The sequence below is a fragment of the Neopelma chrysocephalum genome, unplaced genomic scaffold (assembly GCF_003984885.1).
Source record: "Neopelma chrysocephalum unplaced genomic scaffold, ASM398488v2 Primary Assembly neopelma1_97222, whole genome shotgun sequence".
Classification (NCBI taxonomy): Eukaryota; Metazoa; Chordata; class Aves; order Passeriformes; family Pipridae; genus Neopelma; species Neopelma chrysocephalum.
In genome coordinates this window covers 1,282,348-1,303,060 of record NW_020925863.1, presented here as the reverse complement: position 1 = coordinate 1,303,060, position 20,713 = coordinate 1,282,348, and the positions used below count along the sequence as shown (strand labels likewise).

Genomic DNA, 20,713 nt, shown 5'->3' with positions numbered 1-20,713 from the left:
AAAAAAAATTCCAATGTTGTTAGAATTCCAGACAGTTTGTAAGAACAAAGATTTTTTTATGATACATCTACCGTGCCGACAGAGTGTGTTCTCTGCTGATAAAGGCAGGCAGATTGCCAGGATTATATGTGCAGATTAACAAATGTAGATTCTCAGTGTTCTTTTGTACTCTATTGGAGCAGCTGCTGCATTTTAGGGAGTACAAACTGTATTCCTTCAACAGTCAGTGTGGTTTTGTCCCCTTGTTGCTGTATGTAGTACTACACAGAGCTGGTAGTGAAGCTCTCCTTATGTTTACATGACAGACCCACACCTCCTGCTAAAAGCTGCTCACTGTTTTCCATAATAGGAAGAAAGCAGTGCTCTTCAAGGAACTGCCTGCTACAACCATGTAAGATTTTTAGCTTTCCACTATCCAGCACAAGGGTATTAAGAAAGATTTCTCTTCCTTAGCATAATTCAAACAAACTGATGAAGAAACACCTTCTAGGTAGCCTGTAAAACAATTAATAGCTACATCTTTTCCTAATAGCTCAGTTACAGTACTCCAAAATATACTTAACCCAGTAGAAGTACGACCATTTCTAAACATTTACTTAAATAAGCTTTTCACATATTTAAAGAGATACAAAGAAAGTTCACAGCAGCAAACCAGCAGCCAAAAGCTGAACCACACTACTTAGCAGTGCTGTTGAAACAGGAAGAAAATGGTCTTAAACTGTGTTTAACAAAATAGTCTTTCTTTCAAGGTTAATGAAAATACTTCCTGACTTGTTTAGAAAGCATTTTCTACGTGGTATCTGGCATTCTTTATGAACATTAATTCATGACATTTTTCTCCTAATTTATTCCCCCTTTTAACTGGTTTTCATTTTGTGCTTCAGGAGTGGGTTTTTTTTGGTCTAGCTTTCAGGTGGTTGTGTTGGGTTTTTTTAATTAAATCACCACCATCACTCCTTTTTTCTTCACCTCCCTCCTCCCTCCAGGTTAACAGTAGCACAAGAAGGAACACTAAGAATACAATCAGAAGCTCTTGGTTCAAAATTTTAGTTTGCTCAAGGCAGAAGAATACCAACTATTTTGTTCAGTCCTGACAGCACTCAGTGTTTCCTAATTAGCAAGGAAGTGAACAAGACAGACAACAGTCAATAATAACGCATGGCTTTATTTTCTCATGAGAGGCATAAGACCTGTCTTTGGGAGGAACTACCTTCTCTTGGGGTTCACTTCATTTCCTGCCATCATTCCAAAAGCAGCAGTTTTATTTAGTAAATCAGATATCTTGATTGGAAGATGTATTGCAAAATTCTCTCCTCATTTTAGTGGAAGATTAATCGTAGCTACCACAATTTTACATTAGAAGAAACATGAGAAAATGTGCTGCTATTTCTGAATATTTCCTACTAAATTCAACTGGCAAAGGCAAATGTAAGGCCAGTTTTGTATTTCCTGGCAGTTCTGAGGAGACACTTTCAGCACAATACAAGCAGCACAGTTTATTCAATAGCTCTGCACAACTGAAATCAATCCTACAAGAGCTGGTAAAAAGAATGACCAGATTTAGTTATTTTCTATGCAAGGGTTCCTAGTGATACAAATTTGAAATGGTAGCTACAATGCTGGAACTGTGAATAAGACCAAAACCCTGCATAGATTTTTGTACTGAAATTAAGGATGAAGGATTAAAAAAAAAATAAAAAAAAGCCAAAGAATTAAAGCTATAGAAATCATAGAAGGCTCTTGGGGGGTTTTTTAGCATTAGAGTTGCTGAAAGGACCAGCAAAGCATCCCTTCTCTATGTTCTTTATAGACACAACTTTGGTGCCAGTAGCTCTGCTACCTTCTGCATTAGTTGCCACACCTCATGCACAAGTTGTGCAGACAGCATTCCATGAAAACCCAAAGGATGTTGCAGAGGACTTTGTGGTTATCTATGTCTTCCACGAATTTCTGATATGGATATACAGAAGTAAAACAAACTCTAGTATAACTAACACCGATAACCTGTATGATTTGCACACACTAAATTCTGGACAAACATACTGTAGAACACATCCCAAGTCACTGTTTCTATTTACATCACACAGAAAAAAAGCATTTTCTACATACAAGACAAACATAATTAAAAATGAGCAGCAAGCAAAACAAAATCCCCAGGCTATGAGTCAACATAAGCTTCATGAAAAAAAGCTAATAGGACACTAAATTATAAGTTAAAATGGTAAGAGCAGAATGAACTTTATGAAGAGTCACAGTAACCCAAATGCAAACTGGCACCTCGTGCTTGAGGGAGCCTGGTATCCACATTACAATGTCAAACAGGTGTCTGTCCCATGCTGACTAAAGTGTGATGGTGTATTTGACACAGTAAGACCAGCAAAAATAGGGGATCACTGTTTTCAAGCAAATGAGAACTTTACCAGGAACACATGTGAAGAGATGAGACTAGAAATTGAGCAAAAAATACAGAACATCTAAAGATTACATTATCCCAGCCCAAAACCACAGCAGACTGGTTCTACATAGCACATCAGACTCACCAGACTAAATTCAGGTTCTGTTTCACCACTGTATTTGCTTATTATTTTAATCCTGTGTGAAACATGCTACTATCAAAGATGCTCAAATATCACAAGGCAGTTACTCTTAGAATCTGGTGTTTTAACTAACAAATTATAGTATCTATGGGCTCAAGTCAAGTAACTGCAAATTCTTTTTATGTGTCCTCATCTACCAAGTAATTTACAATAGCACAGAATGGAAACTTGTTGCATCATGCCTAAAACCAGAAAAAAAAAATTTCTTCAGGGCAGAAGCCACATCTTACTTCTTTGTTCTATAAAGTGCTTAGTGCATGTTGTGTTGCTTTACAGTGTTAAAGGAATCCTACAGCATGAAAGAGCAGAGGCTGCAGCATGTAGCTGCAAGGAACCCGGTGAGCTGCTGCAGTCCCTCCTCAAGGAGAAACACCGCTGATGAAAGGCACTGTCATTTCCAATAAATGCAGACTGTCAGAGACCAAAAGTCTGGACTGCAGGATGAGTTAACCACTTATTGTCTGTTTATCTCATCCAGAAAGAGATCCAGATCCTGGCTACAGGTACACACACAACTAGCACTATCAACCCCCTGCCCTCCACAGAAGTTTTGCTGGCTGTGATTAACTCAGCAATTAGTGCTGCACAACTGAAAAGCAGAACTGGTGCAGAGGTCCCTGGACTCACCTCTACTCCCCTCTCAGGGGATTCACTTCAGTCAGCTCTACTCTAGGCCTGTGAAATGAGTCCCCCTTTGCAAGTGGGCTGCTGTAGGTGTGATCCTGGGGCCCATCCTGCAGTTTATCTGCTGAAAGGAACGAAGTTTGTGCTCCCTGCAATGCCTCCACATTGCAAACCAAACTGCAGTAACTGGGAGAATTACAGAGATTTGCCTCAAACACGTGCTCCTGATCACTACTAAATAGCTAATACAGGCACACCTAATTAAACCTCAGATATAGCCCAGATTCACCAACTGCTACAGAGAAATTATTGCCAGACTTCTTCATAGCAGACATCTTCAAGGGAGGAGGTAATTTGCAGCTAAATGGACAAACAGTTTGGATGACAGCACAATAATTTTTATATTAAAACCCCCTACACATAAATTGTGTCTCAGAATTAGGGAGGTAGCAATTTTTAATCCTACCAGCTATTATTGACTTATTGCTGGGGTTCTGCAGGAGCCTCTCATTCCCTTCCCATCTTGGCTGAAAACTGTAGAATTGTATGAAGGATTTAAGTGTTACTTGATTACTGACAGTAGTTCACAAAAATAATTATACATGGGTGTAAGTTTAAAGTAGCTACTCAGCTGGTTGACTTTTTTTTTTTTGGCAACAGTACCTTTCCAAATTGAGAGTTCAATTTTTAATAAAAATTACACTTTTTGACTACATTATGCCTAGCATGGTTTTTATACTTTCCTATACTGAAATATTAATACAAAAAATATTTGTATGGCTTATTTTCCTGGATATAGTATTTCTACAAAGGGTATTCATTAACCTTCTTCTAGTCACTAAATTTTATTTAAGAACTAAATGCTTTAAAATGCCTTGCAAGTTAGTAACTTTTTTGTAGTCAGGTGAAAATATCCTATCAATTTACAACAGTAAGTGTAGGAAAATAGATTTTTCTAGCGCAAATTTGGCAAAAATCTGTAACTTTATTGTATCTCTATACCCCCTAATACAACACTTTTTAAAAAACAGGTATTCAAGATTTGACATTATTACTCCTCAAGCTAGAAATTCAGTTAGCTTTGGCCCTGCCACATTAGGGACAGACAGAGCAGAACAGAAGTCCACTGCTGGGGTAATTATGCAGCTTCAGTTTCCCTGCAGAGCGTCAGGCAGCAGAGAACCAAGATGCTGGTGCTTTATTCCTTTCCCCACATGGCAGAAGTGCATTGCAGGGACTTGAGGGAAGGAAAGAAATTCTTAATTCCTCTCTGAATCTGTTTATTCTTCCCTCCACTTGAGGCAAATTGTAAGAGACCATATGAATACCAAATGACCGGCCTGATTAAATATCAGAATTCTCATAAAATGATTTGGCTTGGAAAATACATTATTCAGTTGATATAAAATTCTTGTCATAATGCAGAAACTTGTCTAAAAGCCTCTGACTCATTCTGTAAGAACAGACATGTATGTTTTTAAAATAAATAGATACAATACTTACATGGGAAAAAATATGAAAAAATCCAAATTGCCTTCCTTTACCTGCCATTTTAAGCTTTAAGTCAGTCTGAGTTATGAAATAAATATGATATTTAAAAAAGATAATCAACAAAAGTTAACCTTGACTTGAACAGTGATCTCTGCCTGTTATAGCTGGAAGCATCAAAACAAAATTATTGCATCATTATCAGAACCATGCTGAATTTTTAAGCTGTTTCTGATTTCTATAGCTTGTCAAAATCTCACAATTCCATATGGGAGTGCCTGCTTAAGACAGTTTTTTTTTAATTAAATTGGAACTTGCCAACTAAAATAAGCATCTTTGCAAATATTTTTGCAACTTAGCTCCCATAAACTTTTTAAACATCCAATAGTTCCCTTTCTACTGAAGTATAATTTCCAGGAGAAAAATATTCTGGTTCTTGGTTGAACACCTTCGATTCCAAGCTCTAGACTATTTCTGCACTGTTGGAAGTCTAGCATAGTGGAGCCAAGACCATATAAATTTCAACCAGAAGAGTAATAACATGGTATTTGATTCTTTTGCCTCCCTACCAAAAATAAAGACAACAGGATGATTCTTTCAAACACAAAGAGTTAACAAAAACTAACATAGAATTAAGTTTTAATACCTTGCAGTACATGGAGAACAAAAATAGAGGTATCGCTGAATAACCCAGCTTTGGGTTTAACAGAAAGCAAATAGGAGATGTGAACAAACCAAACCTAGAGAAAAGAATAAACAAATCAGACTGCACAGGGACTTCCCTACCCTTACACAGGGGAGGCTTTCACAGATGCCTTTGCTTCTGTTCCTATGTGTTCACTTCATAAATGCCTCTTTCCTAACCACATTCCACCAGAGGAAACTGATTTTTAAATACACATACATGTAATATACATAAATATACATGTGTGTATACACATACAGGAACACACACAAACACAACAATTTGCAGCCTCTCAAATTAGATACTAATGCAGCCAAGTCAGTCATGACTAACAAGGAAACTGCCATCTATCCTGACCCCAGTGCAAAGAAGCACATCCATTTCCTAGACTTTTCCAAGGAAGACTTTAATATGTAAGGTGCTTCCTAGAAAAAAGCTCAACCTAAGAAAGAGAGAAGACCAAAATTTGATATGTAAATAGTAAATAGTCATATGTGAAGTAAGTCAACAATCCCCACAGACATCCCTGCACAATCATCCAGTACAAGGAATTCCAAGTCAGTTGATCACAACTAAACATATTATAATGCACATGTAAAATTAAAACATTCCATATTCAAATCTCTTTTCCATAGTTCCATTTTATAATATAACTCACCTCTTTTCAGCTAGAGAAACGCAGTACATCTGAGCAGGTAACAATAAATATCCCCTAACAAACATCAATGTCTCTCCCCTATTCATGGGGAAGACAGGCTAGCAAAGACTACACTATTTTCTGTTGAATTACTCAAGATTACATTGAACATGGGTTTAACACAATCTGGTCTACTAGAGGAACATATGAGTTAATTATATATGAAAACTTTCTGTTCTATGTAATTGAAAAGGAAAAATTATTCCATGCTCTAAAATAGGATATACTTAACTTTGTAAGACTTGTAGAAACTGTGACATATGGAACACTAGGAAAAGGTACTGGAAGGCAACAAGGGAAAAGACTGTCAATGCTGCAACAGCCAGATTGGAAGTTCTCTGCCAACTTTACTAATTGTATAATAAGGAAAAAGGTTGAGGCTTTCCAACTAAAATATAGTGTTGCTGCTAGGACTTGCACAGGAATATGAGCATGGTTTGACAATGTAAAATTCTTGGGTTTAGAATATCAGCATTGAGACTACAATTTCACAGCCATTTCTTTGGTAGCAGTTCTTTTGGTAATGGCTGCATTTCCCCCCAAGGCAGTTGTGTTCCCTGTCATTGCCACAGCCCAGCTGCCTGTGGACTAACTCAGCAGCAGCAGCACACTCACCCATTACTGGTGCTGGAATGGGAACCAGTGCCCTGGGCAGAGCAGGAATCTGAGGATGTCAACTGTTATGACGATGTTTGAACAACTACTTGCTGGACTATACCTCAACAACACAGGAAAGAAAGGCACAAAACAGCCATGCAAGCACAGTGGAAATAAAAAATGGCTATTGAAATGCATTTTAAGCCACATGAATTACTAGATCAAAGATCAGCAGACCCAACTGGATAATACTGATACATTTTTTTTTTTCAATTGACAACTCTGAGAAGAGATGGCTCTTACAACTACTCCAGACAGGGATTAAATGAAAATAATTAAATGGAACAGCATAAATGTAAGTCAGTAACCTTATCTTGCTTCAGAGACAAGAACAGAACTAAGTTCTATAAAACATAAACAGTCAGGGAGTTTGTTTTTTTAAATGCTTTGACTTCTGTGAACAGTAGAATTGTTTAGATTGGAAAAGACCTCTGAGATCATCAAGTCCAACTGTTAAGTCCATACTTCAGTATGGCTTATTTGCCATTCACAGCTTCTTTTACAAAAATGCTATTTGTTCTTTGCTGAGCTCACCTTTTTAAAAGGGATATCAAGATCAAAAAAAGAGACTGGCAAAATTTCAAGTTATCTGCATTCACTGATCACAGTTTAATCATAAGGAAAGAGTGTCTTATGACTATAGTTCTTCAGACTTTAAGCATTCTATGAGCAGGAAAGAATTTTCAAATAAAAAAAAATTAAGTGGAGATAACGAATTCAGTCTTTACACCACAGTAACCGAGTACTGCCACTTCTTAAAAAACCTCTGTGCAAACTAAGAGGCCTGATACTTCTTGGCAATACTGTATGGAGTAAATCATTAATTACTAATTAGTAGCTTTCATATCACACCTGTAAAGCCTCTCCAACTTATCACTTGATACCAACTGATCAAACAAGAGAGAGTCTCTAGTTACGTTCTGCCAAATACTTGTTTGTCTTCTTACACGTTAGTAAACACAGGTTGCTAATAAGCTGATAAAACCATAGCTCTATTATTTTTCACCTTCCTTGTACCAGCAGTTAAAGGTTACTGACCATAAATACTTAGAGTTTATGTAATGTATTCTCTATATTAAATATTAAAAAATAAAAAGGTGAAAAGTTTAAATATTTCACTTTAAATATAGTAGCACCTTATTCCATCCTACTGTCATTTGCTAAGCAAACATATGTAGCCATCCTTTTTACAGGTAATTTTTTATAATTCAGCTCCAAACAAGGAAGGAATGACTCAGGAGCTTAGTAATAGAATCATTCATCAGTTGAACTAATGTTTTAATTACCAGTTCTATAGAGCAAAGACATATTATTAAAAGTCTCCATGAAAAAATACCATTGCTGTAAGTTTTACATTGACTTAAAGTGATCATATTGTCAGTGCTATATATAAAAATGTAACACTTGAACTAAGTAGAATGATAGGTGTATTCCAGCATTAATACAAAAGAAATACACTCATATTTCTGACAGCTGAGGAGATTAAAAAAAAACCAAACCAAAACAATCATAAACTATCCAGTAATGAATCATATTTAACTCTTGAGAAAAATGCTTCAACACAATGATGCATGTTAAAAGATATGTAGGCACTGGGAGTACACAGACAAAGAGAAGAAATGTAACACACAAGCTTTGGACACTCACCATCTGAATTGGTTTTTTGTGAAGATCTCGTTCAGTCACCAACTTTTCTTGGTCAGTGACATAAAGGCCTTTTTGTGCCAGGGCTTGTATAACAGCATCATGACCTAGAAGTGGTTTTGCAGCATCACTCTTGAGAATAAGGCTCCCAGCACGACAGTAGAGCTCAGCAGACAGCAGCAAGTTAACAACAGGTGGTTTAATGTGCTCCTGGTCATACTGGTCTGTGTAAAATGGTTCCCGAAGTTCTTCTGGAACATTTTCTGCAAAGAAAAAAACCCACTAGTCAGTACCAGAAAGGGCAGATACAGTATTAGGGTGGTTTTTTTCAATATGTATGAACTCAAAATTACATTAACGAAAGCATAGTCAAGGAAAGGCCAGAGTCTTTACCAGGCATTATGATATAAAATACTAGGAAAAATTTCATACAAAGGTAACATTTGAACTATAAATAGCAACTTCAGAAAAATTCAAAGAGCTTCACACTGCCAAGGACACAATAAAAGGCCAACCTGTGGTTTACAGCATCATTAGTTGAAAATTTCTTGGCTTTGACAAATACATGCCCAAACATTCTCATTTCCTTTGGCATAACATTATATAGGTCAGACATATAAAGGCAGAACAACACTCATTTAAACACGAACCCTGGTGTCTACTACAATAACAAAATGGAACTGAAATGTATTTCAGAATAGAATAATTCAGGACAAAAATCAGCCTTCTAGGTTTCATACATGCAAGACAAATTTGATTGCAATACTATCTATTTCAAAGGCCGTACATCACAGAATGATGACAATCCAGCAGTTAGACATAAATACATGGATGTTTTACTGAAATTAAAATAATGGAAAAAGATGACAAAATATTATCTTATTTGCCTAGTTGTGTTGCTGACTTCTCTTAAAATTGTGGTTTTTCTCCTTTTTTAATGAGCTGGCTTACCACCCACAGAAAGCTAGCATAAACTTGACAGAATCTTGCATAAGATTTTAACACCAAAATTAGCATTCCAAGACAATCTAACAGTGTTTTCAAATACTGTACATAACACAATACAGGCAGACTACATTTATAATTGTCTACCATAAAGTAATAATTATAACTTAATTAAATATGGTACTAGATTGAATGAAATTAAATCACAGGTGAAGTGGAAAATAACTTTCACATTTTTAGGCATACACACCGCAAGATGCTCCATTTTCCTCCTGTAAGAATTTCATTCTCCATTGTTGTGAAATTAGTTAAGCCAACAACACTTATGGGATCAAGAGCATGTGATTCTTTCCCTGAGTCCAAATGGAAAAAGCCTGTTTAATTGCTAGAAGAAAAAATAATTGCGTAGGAAAGCAGTGATGCAACTCTTAAGTTCCCATCCCCTCTGCCTTCAACTGGATAAATGGCTAAACAGCCAAGGTTTGAAGCAGAGGCTGGAGTAAACAGCCCAGTAAGGGTGGAGCACAAGAGAGAGAAAAAAACAGAACATGCCATCACAAGATAATGACAGATTATCTTCTTCCTCATACATATTCTATTGCAGTTCATGGGCTTCCATTATGGGTTTTGGAACGTGCCAGCTGCCTTCTAGTTGTGAAAGAAGATACACCTTATAGAGTGCAAAAAGTGAAAGAAATTTTAACACACACTTTAAATGCCATAAGGAGGGTGTGAAAAGGGTAAGCTATTGCTGCTTCTTTTGCCGATTCAAGTGAAAGAGAGGTATAGTTTATAATTTGCTTAAACCATGAGCCTAAATTTGGCAAGAAAACTGACAGCTCTGCTTTAGAACATAGACCAAAATAACTGTCAGCATAACTATTTTGCCCTTTAAAACACAAATCTAATGTCTAACAACACTGCTTTTTAAGATAAAACTGCTAACAAAAATATCTACCAGTTTCAGGAGATGATATCGCAAACTTCTCTTCCCAACCTCACACACTGACTCTATGGGACTTGGAGTCATCCAGTCCTACAAAAGGCACTTGGTACTTATGGAACTCTGAGCTGCCAGGTAGCAGCTCCCCAGGTATTGTTTTCATCTATCTCTGTTCTACCTGACCTTCTTTCTTTTCCCTGTTTGTCTATACGTTGTCTATTTAAATATTAAGCTTATTATTTCTAAAGTCCCTCATGCTCCATCTCCACCTCAGTATCAGAAGCACAGTCTCGATTATTGGGACTTCATCCTCTACAGTTCCAAATGCCAATTTTTAGAAGATCTTTATGCTTTTTACTCAAGCTAGAGAGGATTAGAAAACAGCAGATTTTGCTTTTGGAAAATAGAAAAAACACACAATGAAAAACCCCAACCCAAACAAACAAATAAAAACCCAAAACAAAACCAGCACACCCCCTTTTTGAAGTAGATGAGAAGTTTGATGGGAGCAGGGGGAAACAGGGAGGAACAGAGAAAGGCATTTGTAATTTCTTCTTCTTTCCCATATGAAAAAAACACCTCTTGAGGCAAGAGTAGTTAGCTACACACAAATAGAAATCACATACTCTGGGGTTCAGATTCACTGAAGACAATACAGATTTCAAGTCTGAAAATTTGAGCCCAAAGAAAAATTTCAAGACAGGAAATACTAAACCCATCACCCCTAATTCTCATCTTCTGTATCACCAAAACAGATTCTAAAGTGACAAGATTAAGATGCAATAAATGTATTTATCATGAAAAAATTATATCCACTACTGGGATTTAGTAATTAAAGACTCAATACACTAGAAAATAAAATTTTAAAAAAAGTTAAAAAAAAGAAGTAAAAAAGAATCAACATTAGCACTAGGAAAGGCAAATAGAACTATTTATAAACATTATTTCTGCTTCTGAAAAGTACAGAAAAAGACAAAATGAGATGTATGCCATTTCTTTTACCTTACTGGTGTTCACAAAAATAAAACCGGAAAAGAAATTTAGCAGAAAAATAGAGTACAGAAACAAGAGGCTAGGAAGAGAGACTGTGGCTACAGACATATTCTGAATGTATAGAAACATGTGACAGCATACAAACAAGGAATCCCTGCTGCAACAAGATCAGAAGTCTTTACAAAAATTTCTGTCAGAGTTCCCTCCACACACAGACAGTAACACGGGCACTTTGCCCCACTTCATAACGTGTATCGAACTGTTTGATATCAGAATAGCTCTTGATAGTAGAGTCAAACTGTGTTCCCACGTTAGGTTATTGTTAAAAAAAAGAAAAAAAAAAAGCCCAGCAGATAAGTAACAGACAGAGAAAACTCTCCTATCTCAAAGCAGGAGTCCTCCCACAATTGGCATATGCTGCCTGTGAAGTCCCGTGGAAGGGAATTTCAAGGCTACGTCCAGTTCTCAGCAGATTACCAGAACAATCAGCAGGGTCAAAAGCCTTTAGTAACAATTCTGGCAGGACTGGAGATTGTTAAGTGGGTTCTGTTAGAGAGAGAAGAACCTTAACACTAATCCCCAATATGTGCCCTTTACCATTCCCTTTCCTTTGCCCAGCTGATGAGAGGAGTCTTTCGAAATTAACCTTGCAGGTAAATCACCAGTTTTAAAATAAATACCTTGTTCCACATACTGCCATAAAGTACCACCTGACCTTGAAATCTGTGGTAATTGTATTAGAGAGGCATATTGGAGACACCAAGTTCAGGGACTTGAACACATGAAATACAGATGAGACATGGGGAACTGGGTGTATTTTGAGAGAGGTGGTGGAGGATCCACTTGCACTCTTCCAGCACCCAAGAGGCAGGTTTTGGAAACGTGGACTTGGACTGTGCAGTGAAGTGCTAAAAGGCAGTGGTCATGAGCTGACACAAGGAATAAAGTTCTTCAAAGAGAGACCACCAGAGCACAGGCACAGGTTGCCTGGGAAGACAGCTGTGAAACTACCATCCACAGGGACTTTCAAAACTGTGGACAAGGCTCTGAGAGACCTCTTCTAACTTTGAGGCTGGTTTTTCTTGGACAAGGAGATTAAATTAGATGATCGCCCTATTTTTTTTGAAAATTGTGAACAGGATCACAAATTGCAATTTTGGAAATAATTTTGATATTTTGAATTTTTTAAATACTGAAATGTGAAGAGAATAGTTGAATCTAATGGACAAGTTGAACACACAGGGAAAATAACAAAAAGGAAATATCACATTAGCCCAAAACAGTAGCACAAATTTAATCAGGCTAACTTCCAAAAAGTATTCAACACATCCTCAGATAATTTTTCATAAACTCTAATGGAATCATAAGTCCTGCAGATGTCCTCTTTAGAAAAGAAAAAATAAAAATAAATAAATAAAAAAATAAAGGGCTTATTCCAAGCTTTAAAGCAAACAAGGGATTATTATTGCTCCCTGTTGTGCTTTAACCCCAGCTGCAACTAAGAGGCCCAGCAACTTGCTCTTTCCCCTCCTCTCCCTGGTGGCATGGGAGGATAGGGAGAAGTATTGGGAAAAAGTAAATCCTGCGAGCTAAGAACAATTTAGTAATTGAAATAGAGTAAAATATTATAACAACAATAATAATAATAATGAAATGGAAAAAGGTAGGCTACTGCCCACCCCCAAGCCAGCCAACTCCCCCAGTTTATACTGAGCAGGACAATGCATGGTTTGGAACATCCCTTTGGCCAGTTCAGGGCAGCTGTCCTGGCCACACTCCCTGCCAGCTTCTTGTGCACCTCCTCGCTGGCAGAGCGAGACACTGAGAAGTCCTTGACTGAGAGTAAGCACTGCTGAGCAACAACTGAAACATTGGTGTGTTAGCAGCAGTATTCTCCCCCTGAATCCAAACCACAGCACTGTGCCAGCTACCAGGAAGAAAATTAACTCTATCCAGACAAAATCAGAACACTTCCCACTATGATAAAGAAATGCAACTTCATTTTCCATTTAGACAGACCATTTTAAAGGGCAGGAATCATCTAAAAATTATTCATGGATACCACTCCTGAATGTACCTTTAAAAGCTGTTGTATAAACAAAACTCTGCTCAGGTAAGTGTGAATTACTCCTTAGAAGACTTTACTTTTTGGTTTGTTGAATCACTCTGCCACTTACACAGTTCTTGGCTAGCAGGCAGTAGGTGTACTTCTGCTGTACAACTATCTGAAAGGTCAACCTCTATAAATTTATTGCAGACTCAATTTCAGTATAACCATTCTTAACTTTGTCCACCTTGCTAAGCTGAACTTGAGAGATTCTTGGACTTACCATCACAGAAGTACAAGGAATAAACAGACTCAATCTCCTGCCTCTAGAGGACACAAAAGTAGACCACTATCCAGTGCTTCAACAGCTGTTCTGCACTTATAAGGGATCCCTTATTAAAAACAACAACAAATGCAGAAAACCAAAAACCAAACAACAACAAACTCAAAACATCTAAGGAAGAAATATGCACAGGCTTTACCCTAATAGCCTACTCAGACTTCAGTTGTTTTGAACACTGAGAATCACGTAAGAAATGCTCTACTGGGTCACACTAATTGTCTGTCCCATCCAACATTCTGTCTTCAGTAGCACAACAGGAAGCATTCCTCATAAAACCTACAGAACGTGTCTGGTACTGGTATTTCTTATTAAAATGGAAAGATTAGCATCTACCTTACTAAAACCTGTTTATTGATTCAGGTTTAAATAAACAAAAGAATGACTTAGAATTAACCCTAGTAATAAGAGGATCAATTCTTATTAACATAAATGCCTTCAGAACTTATTTTTGGGAGAGGTGAGTTATGAGAAAGGTAAAGATAATAGTTTAATTATAATCCTATCTCACTCAGCCAGCACCCTGATGACTGTTATAGACAAGTTATGATTTAAATAGCCTATTATGGCTATTTAAATATGGCAATAGACTGTTTCAGAAATCTGAAGAAAAATGCTTATTTCTTGAACTATTACTGGACTTTGTAAAGCCAAGGAAAACTTTTTACCCATCATAACTAGATAGACTTGAACGGACACATCTGCTTTGGTATCTGGTTTAGAGGTTCTCTTAGTTTAAGACTGCTTCTAATTGAATAAAACACGTAGGAAACAGCTAGAACGATACAGCTCTTACATTGGGCAATTACATTTCAAACACTACATTTCAACTCTGTAGCAGAAAGGTTTATTACTGTCACCTGATCCAGTAACAATGTATTGTCCAAGGGGACAAAAAAAAAAAAAGAGGCGGGGAGGAAGAACTCACTATACTTTTCTTATGAAGTCTTGAATGTTTTTCACCATTTTCCAGAATGACCAGCAAAAACACTCATTCACAGCCTTGGGTTTAGCAGAGCAAGTAGTTAAAAGTTATTGATTTCAGGAGTGGGATTGTACCCAGATATGCTAATTAAAATCCTCCAGATAGTTGTAGAATGGAAGTGACATAACATCTCATATTGGAAATGTGGTACATTCCTGATCAATAACATATCAATGCTCTTCCAGTTTGAATGCGAGCCACCTTTAAACATGGAGTCACTAAGTAACCCAACACATTACCCTAAATCATGGGGGGAAGGGGAGGAAACTAAAATATACCTGCAGTAGTAACTGCAGGGATGGTCAAAAAATATAAAGAGAAACCAGGTACAGGTAGAAGAAATATATTTAATCTCATCACCTGACATCGATGAGCCCTTGGCTACAGTCTCTTGGTCAGATCTAATACATTCTGCAGACAAGCACTTAAAATTATAAAGGTAAATAGGCTCAAAACAGGCTCACTGGCATGAAGTCATTGAAAGAACAGATTCTAAACTACCTTCTCCAAGGGAGGTACATCGTGTACTAAGAATTCTACAACTGTTAACTTACTAATCACCTCCCGCACGTCTGTACACGCACAGTGTACGACTCCAGGTGACTCTGCTGAGCCCAACAGGTCCAGAAGCTCATACAATCTTATGTATTTACTTTAAGTGATCTACAGTCCAACTATGTTTCAAGTGTGTTCTACAGAAAGGAGTGATTCAATCACCTTCTAAGTAGAACATCCCAGTAGATTATTAGTCTAATCAACTGATTTTAGTAGGACTGACTGAAGTTTCAATTTGACAGCAACTATTTTAGAGGTGTGATGGAACCTAATAAAAAAATTTCTCTCAAGAATCTCAAACATTTCCTTTTGTACTCCAAACCCTTCTACAGGGTTTTGCTTGCTGCCACACTGAATAAAAGGAAAGAAATTAGGTCCGCTAGAAAAAGATTAAGATGTGTTCTGGCCTGCAACACCCAACATAACAGATGAGAGTATTTAGCTACAACTTGTTTCTGTCAGATACACAGTGTTCGTTTCCTCCCTTCATGGTTCTACTGGCAACATGTGCAAACGGCAGTAAGTAGCCACATACAAATTCTGAAAATATTAATCATCAGGAGAGAGCTATTTTTAAGTTTCTTGGGTAACATTTAGTTGCAGATGATGCAATTTCTAATCTATTGCTTCAAACACGTATAAAGGATAAATTTAATGTTAAAAGGTAGATGGACTATTCTATTTTGACTGCAGAAAACACAACACAGTTTAAGACAAGCACTCAGACTTGTGCAGCTTTTATTTAGTTTTTAGTTTATTCTGGTAAAAAAAAAATCTCGTGCTAACCAGTGAAATTTCTACTGTAGCAGGATAATATATTGTATGGATAGGAGAACAGCAAAAGATTTAACTTGACTTTAAAACTGTTCCCATAATTTTCTTAGAGTCATACACAGAGATATTCTTAACTTAGTAACTAAAAATTGGATGAAAAGTTGTCTGAAAAACTATTTTCCAAGAGTACTCAGAAGTCCCCTACCAAATGGGAAGAACATGTTCAAGAATTCATCTCTTTCTTCACACTAGACAAGGTTCTAGAGAAACAATTCCAAGCTACAAAAGCATTGGAAGCACTTTGGAGGACAAAATTATAATTCAAGATAATTTTGATAAGTGGAAGAAGTGGTTTGAAAATAGGGTGTAGTTATGTAAGTATAGCTGCAAAGCAGGAACCTACAACAGTACAATTACAAGATGGGAACAACTGAGTAGGCAGCAGTTCTGCAGTGAGAGATACAGAGCTACAGTGAATCACAGACTGGATGAGTCAACAATTCTAGGCTGATGCAAAAATGACAAACATCATATTTTAGTGAATAAACGAGAGTATTATAGATTGGAAAGATGAAGTAATTTTTCAAATTTACCTTGTACTGGCAATGGTTTAGCTGGACCATTAGATCTAGATTTAAGGACAGAACTCATGCAATCCGACCACAGAAAAAATACTTGAACAAACAAACAAACAAAAAACAACCCCCCCCAGAAACAAACACCAAAACACAGGGAGCAAAAAAGTTTGACTTACAAAAAAGAAGGAAGTCTGTTTTGTCTAAACAACGCAACAGAGAGGAGACACTGCTCTTATTCTAAAAGATAAGGTGCCCCCCATTCTCAGGAGAGGTTAACCAGGAAGAGGTTATTGGATTCACAGTGTAGCAAGAGACATCAAGATTCTGTTCAAACATCTCAAGATAAATAATGTTCAAATTGACTAGCAGACATACTGTGGAATCTCTATAATTAGAGATTTTCAAAAAACAGGCTAAACAAACATCTGTCAGGAACGATGTATATTTAGCTCAGCCTGTCTTTAGGATGGTGGATGGACAACAAGTTTTCCAGGCACATTTTCTATGACTATAGTAGAGTGAGAGGGCAAAAAGGTCACATTTCAAAATAATGAAATCCAATTCTGTTTTAAGAAAAGGGCACAGATATCACAACATCAAGACCTTTTTCAATCTACTCCTACAAAATAGGTCCTTTTATTCTTCTAAGTTGAAGAATATAACTGTATAGTGTCTATACAGTTCAACCAGTTCTTTAGAAAGCAGTTTTTCTATACTGAAATGGTTAACTCCCAGCATTGTAAGTCAAGGCTAAAATTAAGTGTTTGCAGATTTAATTTCTAAGGTCAGACATTCCCCCTGAAATACTTCACACTTTTTCTGAATTCCCTCCCCCTTCAGTTACTGCAAGTCCTGTCTCTTAAACAATTTGGTTATTACAAAACATTTACACTGACATGTCCTAATACTGATACATTGTCTGCAGCAAAACACCAAGACACAAAATCTCCCACTCCCTCAAGACTTAAATATCAATTCTGTCTTCAATTAGTGTTCCTTAAAAAATTCTTCATACAAGAAGACTTCAAAATGACTGCTATTATACTTACTCTCTTAAGACACCTCACTAATAAAACAGCTTGTTTTGACCTGCTTGTGCCAAACTCTATACTTGTAGCTTCACGAAGAACAATAGCAATAAACAATTTGTCTCTCTGGTTTTGCTCATAGGTATGAATCAAACACCAAAAGTCACTAGTAAATGCTAATAAATAGTACCTATTTCAAAGTCTTTTTTCCCATCATGTAGCCAAGCTGTAGCTACAATTTTGATTGTATTAAAATATGTTTTTAAAATATGCACGTGAAAGACGTGCCCTGAAAGATGTGCCCATTTGACACATAAAGATTTAGAATTCTTCAATGGATACTTGATTGTAGCAACCTACGCTTTTCATTACTCAAAGCGAATGGCACTACTTTGTTTCAGAAAGGGTAGAGGAAAAAACCCTTCATTTCCCCTGCCCACTTAAGGAACTCCAACATTTTAGGGATAAAAAAAGAAATAAAATCTGGCATCTATAAACACACTAATCTTCCTTTGTATTTCCCTTGTACAAATGTATATAGCAATAGGTAAAAGACATGACTGAGGTTGTGATCTACTCCCAAGAACTAAAATAATTTAGCAAACCCAAACTTCCTTCCTTCTTGGAAAAGGTGAAGGTCAGTTCTTCTATTTCACTCCAAGTATAAAGGAAGCGTTTGTACTGCAGACATGCAAATCCTGTATACTGTTTTTCCCTACTTCAGCCGCAAACTCTTCTTTGAGGTTTCTAGTTATATTAACCCCAGGAGAAGATCTGAGAGCAGAAACACTACAATTGTGTATGTTTACCTCTCTTCCTACTATTACATTACTGCAGTATTTAGAAAGCAGATGGAGCAATTATCTCCTCTAATCATGTTCCATTTGTGCATCTCAGAACAACCCCAATAATGAAGAGAAAGAGTAAAGGAATTTGTTTTGGATCACACTTTTTACTGCAAGTGGCTTTACACATCCAACAGAAACTCAACCCGTACAAACTAAGACATTTCAACCATAGGTTGAGAATCTGCCAAACTCCAGTAGAAAAAGGTTTTCTGGTTAGAATGCTGGGTTATATAATTGCACAAGCATTGTACACTCAGAATCCTATGAGTAGAGCCAAAAGAACCAAGCTACCTGAAAATATAATGATCTGTGAAAATGTTGAATTAAGTACTTCCATGAATTTCTACTACTATTTTACCTCTCATGGCTGTATAGCTAATAAAGCCATATATAAAAACATTACATACTTGCCCAGATTTCCCAAAGAAAAGTAAGCAGAGTTTATTGACAAATCTTTATATGGAAACAGTGTTTTGATCTCTTTTTCTTTCTAAAGTGATGAATATGCACCTCATTTCAGTAGCTCTTGCACTTACTTCACTAGATTCAAGTACTTTAAAAGTGGCTTTTTGGAAGCATCACATCACCTCAAATATCACCAGTTCCCAAAGGCATCATAAAGGTATGCCTTTAACCCTGTATAAACACATAACAAAGCCCTGGCCCTAAACATAAAAGGTGCAACATTCCAGAAGGAGAAATCTTTTCCTGTTATTCTACAAAATATAGGGGTAAAAATATTGACTGTTAATATCTAACTCATCTTTCAAAAAACCCCATTATTTTTAATCCACAGAAAATTAAGTGATTAATATCCTACAGCAATACAAAAAAAAACCAAACCAAAACCAAACAAACAAAAACCCCAAACAAACAAACAAACAGGCAGCAAAAAAAGCAGCTTGGTAAATTTTCAAAATGCTTCCCTTAGAAGACCTCTGCAAGTCTGGTATTCCTCAGGGCCCAACAATATTTCAGGCACAGAATAATAGGTCTGGTATTCCTCAAGGCCCAGGTTTTCAAAGACAGAGCACTGATGCCTTTTGGAGGCAATACAATCAATTCCATTTACACTTAGAGACAAGGAGAGCCTTCTGTATTGTGCAGGCCAAAACCTGGCATTAAGTGCTCTTTTTCCTGAAACCATTCTTTTTGGTTAACCACTCAAATGGCTACAGGCTACTGTCACACATGTCAAAACTAACAGCATACATCCATTTCCACTGCTAGCCCACAATTCAGCTCCTAAATGATATTAGGAAAAAATTTCAAGACGACAGACAAACGTGGACTGCTCGTGATTTTTCGCATTCTAGAAGTGTGACACGGGTAATAAATAAAATACCATTTACAGAGTTCGATTCCTCAAATAAGACTGTATTAGCGCCAATACACAAAAAATACTTGCTAATGGAAATAGTGGGACGACTCCAAAAAGATTATGGGTAATTAAAGAAAAACAAAAGAAAACCAAAAAAACCCCGCAAGGTATAAGGGATTTTAATGATATGGGAACAGACCGAAACCATTTCTTACACATGTCCTACCCCCCTTCCCAGCTCCTCGGGGAAGGGCTCGCACGTCCTCAGTAGCGAAGCAACCAAGCAGGAACCAGCATCAAAGAAAGGGAAGAAGGAGACGCCACCTACCTGTCCCAAAGGCTTTGGCCACCAGCCAGGCCAGATTACAGGCGATTTTCGCTCGGGAGAAATCATAATGGTCAAAGGGTTTGATGGCAGGAACAATGAAAGTCTTCCTCATCTCCTTGGCGTCTGCGGCATCCCCCATCTTCTCACAGGACCCCCAGCAATTCGGAACTTACATGGTTGTTCCTCCTCCCGCGGCCGGGAGAGCGGGCTGTAAATACGCCGGCAGCAGCTGAGGGCAGCGCCGGACCCAGCTGTCCGTAAAGGGCTAACGCCGCCTCCCGCCTTCCTCTGCACAGGAATGTAGCCGAGCCCGAGTGTCCTCTTCTTCCTCCTCCTCCTCCTCGCTCTTTGTCTCAATTCACTCACGCCGCCGTCCCCCCCGCCTCCGAAAAAATGCCCCCGGCGGCCCCGGCCCCGCGTTCCCTGGGGACACCCCGCGGCCAGGGCTGGGAGCCCCGCGCGGTCGCCAGCCCCCCGGCCCGGGGCAGGAGCCGCCGGCAGGGCCCCCGCAGCCGCCGCAGGCCGGGACGCGGCCCTTCCCGGCGCCGGGATGTCAAAACGCCGGGGACCGGCCCCAAAACGCCGCGCAGTCCCGCTCCGCTCCGCAACCGCGCCAGCGGCGCCTGTGCGGGCCGG

General features: G+C 37.9%; 1 protein-coding gene across 4 annotated transcripts in view; it reads right to left on the bottom strand.

The window, feature by feature from the left end:
* CAMSAP2 (calmodulin regulated spectrin associated protein family member 2) overlaps positions 1-20,513 on the bottom strand; it is an 82,475-nt gene extending 61,962 nt beyond the window's left edge. For 3 of the 4 annotated variants that reach the window (XM_027671812.1, XM_027671815.1, XM_027671816.1), the window contains exons 1-2: positions 20,078-20,513; positions 8,396-8,655 (exon numbers count right to left, since the gene is read on the bottom strand). In XM_027671812.1, coding sequence (XP_027527613.1) covers positions 8,396-8,655; positions 20,078-20,216 — 399 coding nt within the window. In that variant the 5' untranslated portion in view covers positions 20,217-20,513. The remainder of the gene's footprint in view (positions 1-8,395; positions 8,656-20,077) is intronic. The other variant, XM_027671813.1, reaches the window with a different exon arrangement.
* Positions 20,514-20,713: the final 200 nt, after the last annotated feature.